Source organism: Hipposideros armiger, unplaced genomic scaffold (assembly GCF_001890085.2).
Source record: "Hipposideros armiger isolate ML-2016 unplaced genomic scaffold, ASM189008v1 scaffold_30, whole genome shotgun sequence".
In the NCBI taxonomy this organism is placed as follows: Eukaryota; Metazoa; Chordata; class Mammalia; order Chiroptera; family Hipposideridae; genus Hipposideros; species Hipposideros armiger.
In genome coordinates this window covers 992711-1010631 of record NW_017731380.1, presented here as the reverse complement: position 1 = coordinate 1010631, position 17921 = coordinate 992711, and the positions used below count along the sequence as shown (strand labels likewise).

General features: G+C 33.0%; 1 protein-coding gene across 1 annotated transcript in view; it reads left to right on the top strand.

Annotated features, from left to right (window-relative positions):
- Positions 1-17921, top strand: part of PSMD14 (proteasome 26S subunit, non-ATPase 14) — an 83825-nt gene that overhangs the window by 35701 nt on the left and 30203 nt on the right. Inside the window, exons 4-7 of the mRNA XM_019636865.1 lie at positions 5441-5512; positions 5746-5865; positions 8936-9006; positions 9990-10140. Of these exons, the coding sequence (XP_019492410.1) occupies positions 5441-5512; positions 5746-5865; positions 8936-9006; positions 9990-10140 (414 nt within the window). The remainder of the gene's footprint in view (positions 1-5440; positions 5513-5745; positions 5866-8935; positions 9007-9989; positions 10141-17921) is intronic.

Below are 17921 nucleotides of genomic sequence, written 5' to 3'. Positions count from 1 at the left end.
TCGCCAGCGACTCACAGCAGCCCAGCTCCAGGTTGAGCTGTTGTTCAGCATCTTAGCTGTGGAGGGCAGTGTCACTTGCCCTCATATGTGGGATCCGAACCGGGGCCCTCTGGCGTCCCAAGCCAGTTCTTAACCATCGTACCACTCGGCCGGCCCTCTTGGCCCATTTTTGAATCAAGTTATTTGGTGGGTTTTGTTTTGTTTTTGTTTTAGGAGTTCTCTATAATTTCCAGATATTTTCTCCCATTTTGTGTGTTGCATTTTTACTCTGTTGATAGTGCCTTTTAATGCACAAAATTTTTTAATTTTCATAAAGTCAAGTGTGTCTACCTTTTCATTTGTTAACCTGTGCTTTTGGTGTCATATCCAAGAAATCATTGCCAAATCAATATTATGAAGCTTTTGTCTTTTGTTTTCTTCTGTTATTGTTTTAGGTCTTATATTTAGGTCCTTGATCCGTTTTGAGTTAATTTTTGTTTGGTATTAGGAAAGGTTACAGCTTCATTCTTTTGCATGTGGACTTCTAGTTTTCCCAGTACTGTTTGTTGAAAAAGACTGTCCTTTCTCTATTTAATGGTTTGGCATCTTTTAAAAACTCATTTGATTGTATACGCAAGGATTTATTTCTGTGTTCTCTATTCTATTCCATTGACCTATATGTCTGTCTTTGTGCCAGTATCACACTGTTTTGATTACTGTAGCTTTGTAATAAGTTTTGAAATCAGGAAGTCTGAGTCCTCCATTTGTGTTCTTTTTCAGAATTGTTTTGGTTATTCAGGGCCACTTGAAAATCCATATGAATTTTAGGATGAGTTTTTCTATTTCTACAAAAAACATTGGGATTTTGATAGGAATTGAATTGAAACTATAGATTGCCTTGGAAAATGTTGACATTTTAACAATATTAAGTCTTTGAATCTATTAATATGAGATGTATTTACATTTGTTTATGTCTAAGTTTTTGCAGCAGTGTTTTGTAGTTTACATTGTACAAGTCTTTTACCTCCTTGGTTAAGTTACTTCCTAAGTAATTTATTCTTTTTGATATTATTGTAAATGGAATTGTTTTTGTAATTTCCTTTTCAGATTGTTGGTTGTTCGTGTATAGAAAGACAACTGATTTTTGTGTGTTGGTTTTGTAGCCTGCTATTTTGCTGAATTTAATTATTAGTTCTAATAGTTTCTTTAGTGCAATCTTTAGGGTTTTCTATATATAAGATCATCATCTGCAGAGGTAATTTTACTTCTTTCTTTCCAATTTTATTTCTTTTTCTAGCCCAGTTACTTTGGCTAGCACTTTCAGTACTATGTTGAATAGAAGTGGTGAAAGCAGGCACACTTGCTGTATTCTTGATCTTAGAGGAAATGCTTTCAGTCTTTCACCATGGAATATTATGTGTTTTTTGTATATGGCTTATTTTGTTGAGGTAGTTTCCTTCCATTTCTAGTTTGGTGAGTGTTTTTATCATGAAAGTGTGTTGAATTTTGTCAAATGCTTTTTCTGAATCAGTTGAGATGATCATGTGCATTTTTTCCCATTTCCTTCTATTGATGTGGTGTATTACATTGGTCATTTTTGTACGTTTAACCATCCTTGCATTTCAGGCATAAATCCCACTTGGTCATGTGTATAATCCTTTTAATATGCTGATGAGTTCTGTTTGCTAGTATTTTGTTGGGGATTTTTGCACCAGTGTTCATAAGAGATAATTGGTCTGTAGCTTTCTTTTCTTGTTCTGTCTTTGTCTAACTTTAGTATCAGGGTAATGGTGGATCATAGAATGAATTGGGAAGTGGTCCCTTCAATATTTTTAGCATAGTTTTTATTATGATTTGATTTTTTAAAATGTAAATCATTGATCTTTCTGGGTGGTAATATGTGGCAAAACAAATTTAGTTTTACATATTTTTAGTATTAATTTAAAAATTAAAATGAATGTGTTCAACTCTATGGTGATAACTTTGAAATCTAAACCAAATAAATTATCTGAAACAATATAATCATCTAGTCTCAAGACATACAATTTGTTAATAAATAACCTGAATTTATTAATACCACTGAAAATGTTGTAACAATTATAACTCCAAAGTCAGCTTCAGAGACAAATGTTTTACTAATGAACTCTTCCAAATTTTTAAGACATGGATAATTGAGTATATATAAATATTATTAGAACATAGAAAGTGGGAAACTATAAAACTTTTCAACTCATTCTATAAATCAAGCATAGTGACATCAAAATCTGACAGATTTAACAGAAGAAATAAAATGCCAAACCAATCTCACTTATGAACAGGGAAACAAAAACCCTAAGTAAAAAAAGTAGTAAATGAAACTTGAACAATTTATCCCAGAATTACAAAGGTCATTTAATACTGGGAACTCAACTAATGTAAATACATCACTGAAGAAAGGCAGGGTGAGTAAAACATAGTGGCTATTGTGGCTTCTTTTACAAGAAGAAATATAGGTGTATCATTGACTGACAAATCTCACCAGTCGTTTTGTTTTGTTATTTGTAAGCAGCATATACATGAATATCCATTGTAAACCCATTATGAGAGACTTTTAACAAGGGACTTTAATTAATTTATATTGTTTCATCGCCAGTATAATTGATCTTGTCTTATATTGTTTGCTATTTTTGTTTTGCTCCCTTCTTGGTACCCTACTGTTTTTTTATTGACAGTGTTGTGTTTGTTTTTTATTCTCCAGTGATACATTCAGTTTTAATGTTTATCATGGTTAGTTTAAAGTAGTTCAAAAAACTCTTTAATCCATATTTCTATAATAGTTAAAGTCAACACTTGAATCTTTTTTTCTCCTCCTATAAGTAAAGAATTTCGCATATTTCATTTCTCTCCTTTGCCTTAGGTATAATTACTTGGATAATATTTGTGGTTTTGGACCCTAGTTATTTATATTCCCCAGGAATGTTGGCCAAAAGACAATGTATGTGAATTGTTCACAGCCCCACATTTTTTTCAGCTTGGGTCATCTTTGATCTATAGCTATATAGGTTCTTGATTATCTTTCTTAGCTCAATTTCCAGGGCCTTTAAATGGTGTTTTCTTCTCCTTCATTGACTGGGTTGTATGCTGTTCTGAACAGGTGAACAGGTAGAAAAATGGTAGCCTCAGATTCAGATACTCACTTGCAACAGAGGTTCTTACCATCTGTCCAATAGATGGTGTTTTGCTTTTTCCTTGGGTTACTTTTTTTCCTTCCTCCCTTCCTCCCTTTCCTTCCATCCTTCCTTCATGCAGTTTGCTGCTACAAATCCTTCTGTGCTTCTTCCTAAGTTTTGTGGGAAATTTAGTCTGAGTAGATTAAGAAACAGAGTAGTCATGGAGTGAATGGGGCCTCAGGAAATATCACTGGCTGCTGTCTCAAAAAGCATCACCCATATAGTGGAGAAACAGCTGCATGGTTATCTGGTAGTATGTTTCTGAGTCAGAAGAGAATAGTGAGAGGAGCTAAGGATCTTCATATCTATTTGCATATGGCTTGTTCTCTCTCACAGGATAAATGGTGGATGTTTTTCATTTTTGTCCCATTGACTTGCAGTACCTCAATTTATTCATTCATTTTTTTTTTCAACCAATACTTATTGAGTTCCCTTATTATGTGCCAGGCACTTTGCTAGGTACTGGTTATAAATAATGTTGAACAAAAAGTGTTTCTTCTTGGTGTCAGAAATAGTTTCTTGTCTTTGTCACTAGTACATTTTGGTGATGGTGTGATGTTTTATCTCCCTGGTTTTGGGTTTTTTTCTTAATATTTTCTGACAAATTGAGAAAGGCTGTATTAATAACTGTGTCTAGATACCAGTTTAAATTCTTTCTCCATATGCGTTTTTTTGTTGCTCTGGATCCAGGAAATAATTTTTGCACAGTGTTCACTATCCTGACCTTAAAGTATTACTTCCCCAAAACCTCTCACCACATTTTACTACTGACCTCACCTTTCTTCTTAAATTTTCTTAACTTTCTTAGATGAGTAAAATTATCATATCAACAAAATTATCATGTTGTATATGATGACCTCAGCAAATGTTTTGGCATTGCAGACAGAGCTTTAGCTTACCTTAGAGTTTTCATTCTGAGATTCATATCTATTTGAAAGGCAAGCAATAAAAGCTGCATTGGGTGATAATAGATGAAGAATTCAGTCAGTTTTTAAATTTATTATCTGACATTTATTATTAAAAATAAAATTTGATTTTTCTTACAACTTTGTACAGAAAGGGACAAAGGTAATTTTTGTATGGACCTTGTATTTAGAGAAAACATATTATATAACTTTTTATAGTTAATGCTTCCAGTAAATATTAATGAGCTTTTAAACAAAATTTTTAAAAAATCACAGAATTCCGCATGTAAATCAACAAGGACAAGCACAAAGGGCTCATAGACCTGTAAGTGTGAAATGTAATAAGTAAAGCAATTGTGTAATTTTCATAAATAACCTATAAGGGCAAGATAGAATATTGACGTAATTGGGATAGCATAGCTAATAAATTTGTTAAATAACTCGTAACAGAATTATTGTCAAGGAAAAGGGACTTTAAGCAAAACTGGACCTAACAATTATAAGTCACATCTCATTTTAATTAAAACAGACTGCCCAGTATTTATTTTATAAAAAAAAGTGTTCTGTGAGCACTGGTTGGGGCAGAATTACGTTTATAAGATTGTAGTCATCCTGAGGGTAAGGACTGTATATGCTGCAGAATGTTACAGTAAGAGGTTTGCTACTTTTGACAAACACAGGATCTTCCTTAGCCTGTAATAAGATTAATAGTAATATTTGTTTTAAATGTAGTGGTCAGAATGTGGAAGTATTTTCATGTTAGCTGCATCAGTTTCAACCAGTTTGTTCACACCTGGGATTAATTATGTTAAATTTGTTGTGTAGGAGGAGGGCAACAGTATAGAGTATGTTGTTTGTTCACAGCTCTTTCACCTGGGGATTAGAATTAGAAGTCTTTGCTTCCCTGCTCCCACTATACCTACTGTCTGCAAAGAGATCCCATAGCCCTAGTCTACATGCTGTCTTTAGCTGAAAATCAAGCTCAGAGATTTGCTGTTCATATTGATCTTTCAGTTACTCATGCTAGTCCGGTAGCATTTTACATTCACATTGCGGTAAGATAATGGCTAATTGTTGCGTCATAGTTATTTTGTAGTGGAGGTAGATTAACATTGCTGAAAGATTTAAGCTTGATGTCCATTGGATACTTACTTGAGTACTAATTTCTATCTGTATTGTACAGGTTTAATACTTCAGACTCTTTGATTATGTGTGTTGTACCTAAATAAAAGGATGCTTGATATTTTCCCCAAAATTCTTTTAAAGCAATCAAGTTTATGTAACATGTAACTTTAATTTTAGACTCATAAACTCTGTGTTTATAATAATTGATATGTTTGTTTTTAGGGGCCACCTACAGATGCTCCTGCAGTGGATACAGCAGAACAAGTCTATATCTCCTCCCTGGCACTGTTAAAAGTAAGTATTGAATGGAGTTATTTGCTTTAGAGAGTTCTGTTGCTTTCAGTGTATCCTTTACTTTGGAGTATTTGTCACCTTAACCCTCTCAAACAAAAGCTATTATTTTAGGCACATCTGTAAAATAGAGTGTTTTTTTCCCACTGAAACGAAATTAGGTTCTTAATTTAAAAAACAAAAACAAAAAAACACCAAAGATCTCAAAGCTTTGTGTCCACATCTTCCTCTTACAGATGTTAAAACATGGCCGTGCTGGAGTTCCAATGGAAGTGATGGGCCTGATGCTTGGAGAATTTGTTGATGATTACACCGTCAGAGTGATTGATGTGTTTGCTATGCCACAGTCAGGAACAGTGAGTACTTTTATGGTTGCCTGCTGCAAATACATGTGTTTCTTTTCTCCTTTCTTTTCCTATGCAAAATAACTTTCATCTTATTATATTTTCTCTTCCTGATAGGAAAAATTCATCATAAGATTAATGATAGAAAAACCTAGATTGTATTGAATTAAATTTTTCATGTTTTTTTTTTTTTTTTTTTAAAGTTTTTATTGGGTAATTGGGGAGATGGGAACAGTGCTGGGGAATTAGGGGAAGGGGAACAGACAAGTTGCTGTCGTTTTGTTCTTCAATCTAGTTGTGGAGGACGCTGCTTCACTGGCCCAAGTTGGCACCATCATTGCGCTCTTCCCTGGAGAGGCAGATCAGTCGCCGGCTTCTGGACGGCCGCTCACTGCGGCTGCTGGCCGCTCACGCTGGCTGCTGGCTACATACGGTAGCCCATGGCAACCCACTGCCACAGGGACTGCAGCCTATGCCGTCGCCAGCAACTCACGGCAGCCCAGCTCCAGGTTGAGCTGTTGTTCAGCATCTTAGCTGTAGAGGGCAGTGTCACTGGCCCTCATATGTGGGATCCGAACCGGGGCCCTCTGGCATCCCAAGCGAGTTCTTAACCATTGCGCCACTCGGCCGGCCCCCAAATTTTTCATGTTTTAAATGCATCATGTATCTCCTGTAGGCCCACAGGCTGATTCATGCTAACGTTAAATCCCTTTACCTTGTACCTTCAGCTTAAACTGGGATAGCACACTGGATTTATAAATTAGTTACCCTAAAATAATACGGTATTAGTTTGATTGGTTTGAACACGTGATTCAAAAGATTTCAGAGACTCTTGTAATTAGATTTTCATTCACATACATTATCTAGTCCTTGTGTTTTGTTCCTGTTGTTTCGAAATATGGCTCTTTTTAAAATATCCTATGTATGGTGATAAATCACTCATAAGCTTCTCCTATTCAAAATGCTAAGTTTAAAAAAACAAAAAACTGTGGTAAACTTTAGTGCTTTTTGCCCAGGTATGGTAATTTGTTTATAGAAGAAACATACTTCATACAGATTTCAAAAGTCATCTATTCTACCTGTTTGGAACCATGGTTCTTTCTGGAAGTTTTTGTTTTGTTTTGCTATTTTATTTAATGCATTGGACTTGCATAGATAGATGTATGCATTTAGTTTTAAAGAAAATGGCCAAACAACAATAACCATTCTACCTACTTTCCAAAAAACAACACACGTATCCTTCTCATCTGTTTGCCTAGAAAAATATAATATGTATATTTTTATGATGGATTTTTTTTTCCTCTTAATATGCAACCTTTCACTCACTGAGCCTTATAAAATATCTAGATAAAGAAATTGTTTTTATAAAGCTGTTTGTTCTGTTTGAGGCTCTTTACTGTAAGTATATTTTGATAAAAGTAGATGCTAGAAACAAATTTTGTTTTTAAATAATTCAGCATATGTGTGTGTGTATATAATAAGCATTTTAAATGGAGTTGTTGCTACAGAATGCAGTTTATTTGTAAATAATGCAAAATATAGAAAAATATGCAAATTTTTCTCTAATTAGACCAGTTTGTTGAGGTAAACTAATTTGGATCTGCTGATTTTGTCCACCTGAATATCCATTATATTTATTTTATATTATAGACATAGAGAAATGCACTACATATTAACTAAAAATTTAGACTTGAATCTTAGACTATTTGTATCTATCTTTTCATGTCAGAATATATAATACATACTAAAATTAACTTATTTGTTAAATGTGGTTCTTATGTGCTTATCTATTATAATAAAGGGTTCTTAAGCTTTAATGTCATTATTTCTGTGTAAATACTTGTTTGACAATATAAAATAGAAGATTTTGATCTTTATGTTCACTCTGTGTAGTAGAATTAAAAAGTTTTTCTTCTGGCCCATGAGTTAGCAAACTTTTTCTGTGGACATATGCCTCTGTCTCATATTCTTATTTTGTGTTGTTTTTGTTTTTTTAACAACCCTTTAAAAATGTAAAAAAGAAAAAAATTTCTTAGCCTGTAGGCAGCAGATTGCATACCCCCGTTCTTGAAGCATGCACTCTCTCAATTAGAATTCGAAATACTGTTTGTTTTCGTGGGAAGAAAGTGCTTATGTTAACTGGTTTGTTTAAGTAGATTAGACTTAAATTCCTGATGTTAGAAGAAAGCCTTATGGGAATTATAATGACAGTGATCTATCACTGAAGAGATGATATGATATGAATGCCTTTAATAGGTCCCTGTTCTAAAATCCAATAATGCAACATTTAAAAGACTGGCTATAGATTGTCTTTAGGAGGGAATTTATTTAATATTCAAAAGTATTCATTTCCCTCCAATCACCTAATCTACCAAGTAGTCCTAACTGAAGCACTAAACTTCCTCCCCTTCCAACCTGCCCACCCCCAAAACAACTCTGGGGAACCCGTAAATTATTTTCCTTCTTCAGCGTGTTCACAGTACTAAAAAACAAGAATTAAAACTGTTGATTATTGTTAAGAGCTCGCTCAAGAGTTTGAGCTCTGAGCAACAGCGGTTCGATGCCAGCCCGAGCTGAGCAGCCGCTAAGCTACCAATAGGTAGCAGGATGGCTCAGCTAAAAAACAAACAAACAAACAAAAAACCTGTTGATTATTATAATAGATAAATAGTTGTGGAACTTTGGGTGAGATGCTTATCAGTTATCAAAGGATGACACTAGGAAATACGCTTGTCTAGATAGGCCTAACCAAAAAAATAGTTGATTCAGTTATTTGGTATTACATATATACAGCCATGATCATAAACTTTTAAAGGATCCTAAAAATTGTCATAACTCATTAGCTAACAGCAGTTTGGTTCTTGTCTATTTCAGAAGCTTTATCGATGTTTGGTTTATAATTGAATGACAAGAGTGGGTATCAAATATAGGTATCAAAACCTATAAAATTATTTTGGTATCTCAAAATAATATACATAGGGGATTTTTTGGTAGCTTTTTGTTCATTTACATTGTAATATAAAGTGGGGTTTTTTTCATAGTTATAAAATCTAACCATTTTTTCTCTTTTTTTCTAAACCAGGGTGTCAGTGTGGAGGCAGTTGATCCAGTATTCCAAGCCAAAATGTTGGATATGTTGAAGCAGACAGGAAGGTAAGTATTTTAGACAATCATATAAAGGGAAATAGGGAATATTTTCAGAAACATATCTCAAAATTTTGGATGGTTATGAATATCTCTCCTAGAAAAACAAGCCATGTAGTTCATGTACAGTAACACTGTCAGTGCTATGCATCGCCTACTTAGTACCTCTTCCATCTAGAATCAAATTTGCCAATCAGAAAACTGCTTAATATTAAAATTCTCAGCCATCACATAGTAAGCTTGGGCTGGAGCTTCCCTCTCGTTAGCATATGGAGTTACTCTCTAGTCGCTTATAATTGAAAAATCTTGTTCCATGCATTTGAGAGTTGTAACTGAATAAGATTCTGAATATTTAATTATATTAATAGGCATATGAGTTTTAAGGACAGGGCAAGCAGAATCTAAATATTCTTCAAGTTTTTTCTCCCAGATCAAATCTCTCAATAGTTGTCATTCTCGTGCTCAAATTCTTCTACTGTGGAAAAAACTTCAAAATTAATGTTAGCAAAAGGCTCAGCAGCTGAGCAGAACAGTGCAAATTGGTTTTTGACTGAGTTCCTAGTTCTACTGCTGGTTTAATTGATATTTAATCCTTTCACAACAGTGGATCCTGGTGTCCATTGTTAAAAATGTACTCCGCCTGGAAAATGCAACTCCCAGAGCTAAGGAGTTAAAGAGTAGATATTTACTTGAATGCTGAAAGAGTAAAAACTGGCTCTGAGAAAGTGTGGTAACAAGGTGAAAAACTGAAAGCCTTATCTACCACTGCTAATGTGCATCTCTTAATGATAGTACTCCTTTGTCACACTTATTCATTTCCACATTTTCTGAATAATATGGTACATGATTTCAGTGTTTCTAATGGTGCTTTTTCACACCTGTGTGTTTTTCATCTCTTCTTAATTTATACCCTGTTAGTGTGTTGTTTCTTTTCATATCATAAATGTATTACTTGTTTTGTTCTGAACTACTGAATGCCCTCTTTGTTTCAGGCCTGAGATGGTTGTTGGTTGGTATCACAGTCACCCTGGCTTTGGTTGTTGGCTTTCTGGTGTGGATATCAACACTCAGCAGAGCTTTGAAGCCTTGTCAGAGAGAGCTGTGGCAGTGGTGGTGGATCCCATTCAGAGTGTAAAAGGAAAGGTAGAGTAGATTCTATCTTTATTAGCATCTGCTGTCACATTCTGTTTACAGATACGTTAAATAAAAATCTATTTTGTTTAAAGCACAATTCTTAATTACACAAAAACCCATTTACTTAAAAAAACTGTATAAGTTGATAAATGTATCTTGGTATTTAAAGATTACACAGCTATTGTCTAATCCTAAATGTTTATCTTTAATTTTTTTTATTTCATAGATTTAGGAACATTAAACCATACTAAAAGCCTGCTATACACATTTCATTAATATTTTAATAAACATTACCTGCCTTTATTTTAAAATGGTGAATTTGGGATTGGCACATTTAAAAATCTAGTTCAAGAGCTCTGTTTTGCAGACATTGTGGCAGGACATAGTCTGGAGTTGCATGTTCCAAATATTTTAGACAATGAAAACTTGCCCCGAAGACTTGGTAGCAATCATTCGCATTTTCGGAGTGAGGACACAGATGAATGATTAAATATGCTAAATGATTCTGAAAAGAGATTAACTTGCAAAGCATATTGGGTTATAGTTGTTCTTTGTTGAAATCTTTTGTTCTTATTTAGTTTTTTTTTTTCTTTTTTGTTTGTTCGTTCTTTCTTTTTTTTCTTTTTTCTTTTTTTTTTTTTTTTTTATTTCTTTCTTTCTAGCCCCATATGCCATTTTCCTATTTCCTGCCTCATGACAGCAGGGAGCAGCTCTATTATCACCTTCACAGAGCTGTCTGCAAATGTGAGAGGCAATTCGATTTTGCTCAACCACAGGGAGAGTGGATTAGAAAAACTACAGAACATACAGAAATTGGCTAGGTGGTTACTGCTTTAAAATACTGCTGAGGTGTCTTGTTTGAGCATGTACTTCCATTGTAGTGTAGAATAATTGTTAAAATAAAATCACAATGCATTTATGGAATTCTTTTTATGCAGCTTTTACAAATAATTTTTAGAGAACTTAAAAGTAAATATTAGCTTGCTATCAGACCTGGGGTTTAATAGTATTGCAGATTACATTTACATCTGCTCACCAGCTCAAACAAACTAAATATGGCTGTTAAAACATGGAGTTTTTATCTGTCATGAATTTGAAGTCGAACACTTTCTGACATAATATTATTATGGTAAATAAAAATTGATTGAGGTCTTCTCTAAATCAGATCTTATTAGATGTGATTTAGCTTTTCAGAGGCAAAAACTACCTACAAAAACAATAATAATAGCTGATATACTAGGCAATTCAGAACGGAGAACTTCTGATGCTTGGTGCATACCTGTATTTCAATTTATTTACTTTCTTTTTTACTAAGTGTATTGTTACTTAACTGATACACATAAAAGGAGTTTAAAATCCTTGATTTTTGTTGTTAGTTTTATGAATTAAAGCACAGTATTATACTTCTTAAATTCTCTAATAAGGTACCTTTTTAGTAACTCATTTGCATAATGATTGTTATTTTGGAAATCTAACAGAGTTATCCAGTGACGTTTCCCTACCACAATATTTACAAATAATAATTGAAGCTTAATTTTAAATATAGTTAGAGTTCCATTTTGTATTAATGTGTCTGACTTTTTAATGATACTTGGCTCATGTGATGGTGGCCACTGTGAAAAAATATAAGCTGAAATCCAATAAAAGCATTCTCAAAATAAAAAGTAAATAAATTAGTATATATTTTATTTTTGGTTATCTTGCTTATAGTATTTTAAATGGCAGTTTTAGTTTCCAAGCTTCGTTTAAGTATTATATAACATTGGAATTTGCATTATTTATTTCTAATTAATTATAATTCATATTAAAAGGATGCATTGCTCTTAAAAATACATTTATATCACATGACTGCTGTCATGTGGCAAAATGTATGTTTTAAAAATAATATATCTAAAATTATGACATCACAAGTATTTAAAATATTTTTGAAAAAATTTAGTATAAATATGTATCATTGATTAATATCATTCATTATACCTAACATATAGATTCATACAATTATATCACCTGAAATAAGGACCCAGTTCTTTGTTAATTATATAACTTCATTTGTAAGGTGTCTGAATTTGGTTATAATTTATGATTCTCCCAGTGTCAAGACTTCTCAAAAGCATGAAGCAAATTAAATGCTAGTAAATCCATGACCTGTTAAATCATTAAACTTAACTATATAAACTTGTAAAAATTGAAGAATAACATAGGACTTCCCTTTCTTCCTTGTACATGATTTCTCAAAGCTGTCAAAATATTTAATGCAATGATTAGATCAAGAGTTAAAATGGCAGTCTATATGAAAATGGTTTAAGTTGGGTCTCTGTTCACTTAATACCTTTTTCCTGTGTATTTTTATATTTCCGTTTTTATGAATCCCACTATTATCTCTGTTTTTGAATGACAAGATAAGCATGGATTCTTTTTTTATAATCTCAATTTATAATTTTTTATTTCCTTTTATGTGACTTGACTATATCTTTATGGAATTACTGTTGTGTGCCAGGTATTGTGGTGGTAGCCATTTCAACTTGTTTCATTTATTCTTTTCATTAATTCTGGAGATAAGCACTATTATTATTCCATTTATCAATGATAGGGCAAAAATATTAGGCTCAAAGAGTTTACAATGCATAAAATCATACCACTGTTAAGCAGCCTAACAAGGTGACAAATCTAAGTTTATAAAATTTCAGAGTTCAGGCTGGTTTACTGGCTCTTGAATATTAGGCAATTATGAATGATATCATTACAGTAACTCAGGAATGGAAAAAGAGTACCAGAGGTCATTGCAAGGCCTTTTCTTAACTTTTAGGGATAGGTGTCACGCCCTTCAGCATAAGTCAGGAGAAGGAGATACACATTTTCTCTTAAGTTTTCAATAGTTCTCTGTACTATTTATAGTAGGTATTATATGTTATTTAATTTTTCTCATGTGGTATTTGTTCCGTCAACTTAAAAAAACAATTTAGATAGATTCATCCCTGTCGGCTTTTGTGACATCCCTAGTACCACACATTGAGACTGACATAAATATTAAAATATACTATATGATAAAAAAATCCATGTCACTCCATATATTTTGTAATTCTGTAAATGCTTTAAAATGTTATAGGTGAAAATCAATGATAATAACATTCATAATTTAAATGGAGCATAAGCTCATAGAAATTTGAGCTCTGCCTCAAACTTATCAGTGAAATAGTTTTTAAAATTCTGTTTTAGTTTATTTGTAAAATACACATATTCAAATATTTTAAACCTCAGTTCACAAGTGGCATCCTCTTGCTTAATGTTTTGTTATCTTGCATATTCAGCCCATAACTTGGACTTGATCCAGTGGCAAATTTAAAAGTTAATTTAACTTGTAATGTGACCATATTTCTTCTGTAGGGCAAAAAGAATGATTAGTGTGTGTAAAGTCATAAAACTAGCGTAAAGCTATTACTGCTTTGGAGAACTTATTTTCTTGTCAGAATTCCTATCAGTAAAATGTTCAAGTGTTACCTGCTAACTCCCATCAATTGGTGTGTCTGTTCTCTGTTTTGAAAACATAAAAAATAAAATAAAATACTAATAACTCTTTAGTTCAAATAAATATTAACATTGGCTGGGTTACCTTGAAAATGTTTTATTTACTCTGATCAGAAATACTCAATGGACTTTTTAAAACATGGTGTTTACTTGCAGATCAGTTCTTCAGTAGGTACACCTGATGTGCCTGTATGCTAAGGATTCTGGGATACAAAATAAACAAAAATTGTCTTTGTCTCTTTGAGAAGATAAGTAATATCCACTTAGTATTACTGGTGAGCCAGATTACATTCTGCTAATTATATGATAATCATCCTACCTTGCATACTGATAGAATACAAATTATACTGATACTGCTTTTTTTTTTCTGTAACTAAGTATGCAATTGGTTGCTAGAGACAAATAATTCAACACTTACTCAGAACCTTATATGTGCCAATATGCAATAAAGTAGTTCTTGTATAGCAAACATAGTAAATGCAAATTAAATTAGAAGAATGGAGAAATCGATATAGGCTACACACAGTATAATAGATGAAGCTTGGACTGAGCTTTGATGGGTGGGCAGGACATCACTCAGAAAAGATGAGCTTGTACCCCAGGGAAAGAATGTAGAAACAATATCATTCCTGGTGGTACTTAGCTCTTTGTTCGTTCTTCTTTCACAGATATATTAGAATGTCAAGTAAGTAGTTTTTGCTGTTTTTTTAAATCAGTATTTTATAAAAAAGAGGGGACTCTGAAGAGTAAATACAAATAGAGGAGAAAAGAGTTAGAGAATGAATGTTATAAGATCTTACCTTTTATTTTCAGATCTCTAGAAGGTTATGTCTTTTTCAGGGTAAGGGGACAAATATTTATCCAAGAAATTTTATGTTAGAAAGTTTTAAGATGGTGGAGATTTTTTAAACTACTCAAATAATAGTTTTGTTTTAGCTTTTTCTTAAAAAATATCGTACAGTCAGGGCATAGAGTAATGAAGAACATGGGCTTTGGAATCAGACCTGCATTAGAATCCCAGTTTTACCTCTTTACAGTGTGACCTTGTACAAGTTACCTAATCTTGAGCTCCAGATTTCTATAACTATTTCATAGTAGTTTAGTAACTATCTCATAGTGTTCTGAATATTATAAAGCGATATATGTAATGATTAGAGTGCAAATGCCATAATAGGAGGTGTGCAATAAATGGGACTTTATTATTCTGAGGCTTAAAATAATGTGCTTAAAAGAAATTAACAACTAGCATATGTTTTAAATGGGAATACCTCTGAAAATTTTGTTGAGAACAAGTCTATAAATTAATTACTAACTCGCTCACTTCACTTTAGGAAGATGAAGGTAATGACTACAAAAGACATGAAAACTTTCCCTTCTTGTATTTTCACCATCCTAACTAATTTAGGAATGCTGTCCTGATTTAGCTAATTTTATTGAGCACTTACTGTCTTCCCACATATTTTTCTGGGGCATGCTGATGAAGAGGAAAATGAATATATTAAACTTCTGACTTGAAATGATTAATATATAGCACTTAAAACCATTTTGTGTTTTATTCATCTGTCTGTGTTGTCTCCCTCACAAGACTGGGGCCTCTTTTGGGGGAAACATTTTCTTGGAATTATATGTTAGTGTCTGGCAAAAGTAGTTTTCTTCATAAATATTTGTTTATAAAATAAAATCAAGAAATGAATGTCAGTGGTTAGCTGTTATAGTTCTGGCTTTAAGCGCATTAAATAAAACTGCAGATAATTTTGTGAGGTTTTTAAAGTAATTTTTATATGTTAGCAGTTTTAGAGTCATTTATTAAATACATGAAATTGATAAGGTCATCGAGCCAGTTTGTTCATAGACATTAATTAGCCTTAATGAATTTATCAGAGCTAGAGTTCAAGTTTAACATGTCATTGTCTTCTGAGATAGCGAAAGATTTAGAATAGCTGTTATTCAGATTTTCTTTTGATAATTATTCCATAAGGGTGAATTAGGGCTGGATAGTCCTAATCTCAAATTGTACAAACACACACGCACGCACACGCACGCGCGCGTGCACACACACACACACACACCTCACACACCTGTTTTCCATCCAGTTTTCCAAATTGAAAGAGAAAAATAGAAAAAAGGACACAAAAAATTCTATTTGTACTTTTAATATTTTAATATAGCATTGTGAGCATACCCACCCAACTCTTGGAACAAGTTTAGTTACTGTATTATTATATCTTTTGTTTGCTTCCTGTTTTTCACTCTACTATCAATTTGAAGTTTTATAGCACTGTTAGATTTAATCTGTGAGGATATCTAAGAAAATATTGTAGGTGCTAATGTGCTTAAATTATCCCTGACAAAGTTAATAGTTTATAATATTTAACTGATATAATCAGAAATTGTCAGCTAGGAATGTTAAAGCAATTTTATGTTTACAATTCCAAGAAGCATAAATCTTATATAAAACTAACAGTTGTTAGTGTGGTTCTTTTAATTTAGAGCGTCTATATTAATAATATAATCTCTGAGCTAATTGATTGTTTAGTATTGGCGATGCATTTTGAGTGATATAGATGTGCTTCAAATGAGTTTCAATCCAGCTGTTTCCGTGAAGATACAGGACAACCTGAAACCATGTCCCATTATCTATAAGAATACTATTTATTGACTCTTTTGCTTCTTGAATGCTTTTCTTTCCCCAGTGTAATGATCCCTGGTCATTCGTTCAGCAGACACTGACACTACTGTGTGCCAGGCATACACTGGAAACAGAGACAAGCATGGCCTGCTCCCTCCCTGTCCTTACTGCCAGTGTTGTACCAGCGAATGGAAACATGACTTTGTATCAGAGGCCTTTTCATAACCCATATATATTAAGATCATATTCAGATAATTTGACATTAGCCCTTGTTAATTGTGAGGCTCTTTCTGCACCTGGGACTTAGTTTTGGCAGGTTTAATATGTTATCATTGTGATTTCTTGGAAGAGGGTAGAATTGATTGTGGTGGTAAATTTTCTTCTGAGTCATAGTTGACTCCTCAGTGGTCATTTTGGGACTACTAGTAAGTTGATTAATAGATGCCTGATGCCACTTTCTTACATTTCAGATAGCTTTATTATATACAATTTTTATTCCAAATTAAACACAAGTCAATACTTTGTGATGTTTTGAGTTTTTCAGTTCAGCATGCCATGGAGTTTTTTATGAATTCAAAACTGAGCCGTAATAAGGAAATGGGAAGTGTATGTTTTATAAAGCTAGTGATCAGATTTTTATAGATAATGAATGTTTTATTTTTTGAAAGGAAAAATAAACATGAATGATAAAACTTTATATAAAATAGCATCCAAAAATGCTTTCTTGGAGCTTTTCATTTCAATAGATATTTATCCTGCGTCAAATTATATGTGCCAGGTACTGTGCTGGGCAATGGATATTCAACAGTGAATATCCATTAAACTTGCTGTCAATCAACTAAATCTAATAGAGGTTTTTTTTGCTTTTGGGTTAGAATAACTGTTAAATAGCTTAGTGATGAAGAGAACTGGCTTTGCCATGCTGTGTATGTACAAATCATAATGGTATCACTTACTGGTGTGTCATCTCATTTAATTTATTCAAGTTCTCTGAGCCTCAGTTTCCTCATCCATAAATTGAGAATATTAATACCTACCTTTTAGTTGAGAGGATTAGACGAGATACTTTCTATACAATCATTTAATTAATAAGCCCAATAAAATACATAAAAGTGATACACAGAAAAGTAATTGACCTTTACATTTTTTTTTTATTTTTTTTTTACAAAAATGACCTTGCCTATTGAGAGATGGCAGTTTGGAGGATGTATTCATATTTTTCTTTGAAGGTGATGTTAAAGTACCAGAACTATATAAGCCTTTCATCCCCTCATCCACCCGCCCTACTACGTGGTTGACATGGTCAAGCCCCAGCCTTTAACCTCTAGACCCTTTTATTCCTTTACTTTATGTGGAGCTGTTGATAAGCATAGCAGTTGGGTTGCTTTAGTTTGTCTACTAAAAGGGAATCTGAAATTAATTGTTTGTTTTATGTAGGCTGACTGAGTAGCCACCAGATAGAATTGGTACTCAGACTAGCGACCCTGAGATGGCAAGCTTTTACATAGCTCATTAACAGTCCCTGAGGAATTCAGTTTTTAAGTTCACTATTTGTCACATATAAGTCTGGAAAGACCTATCTTGCAGGAGTATCAAGATTCTAGGCTTATTGTCATTTGTAAAAAGATAATATTCA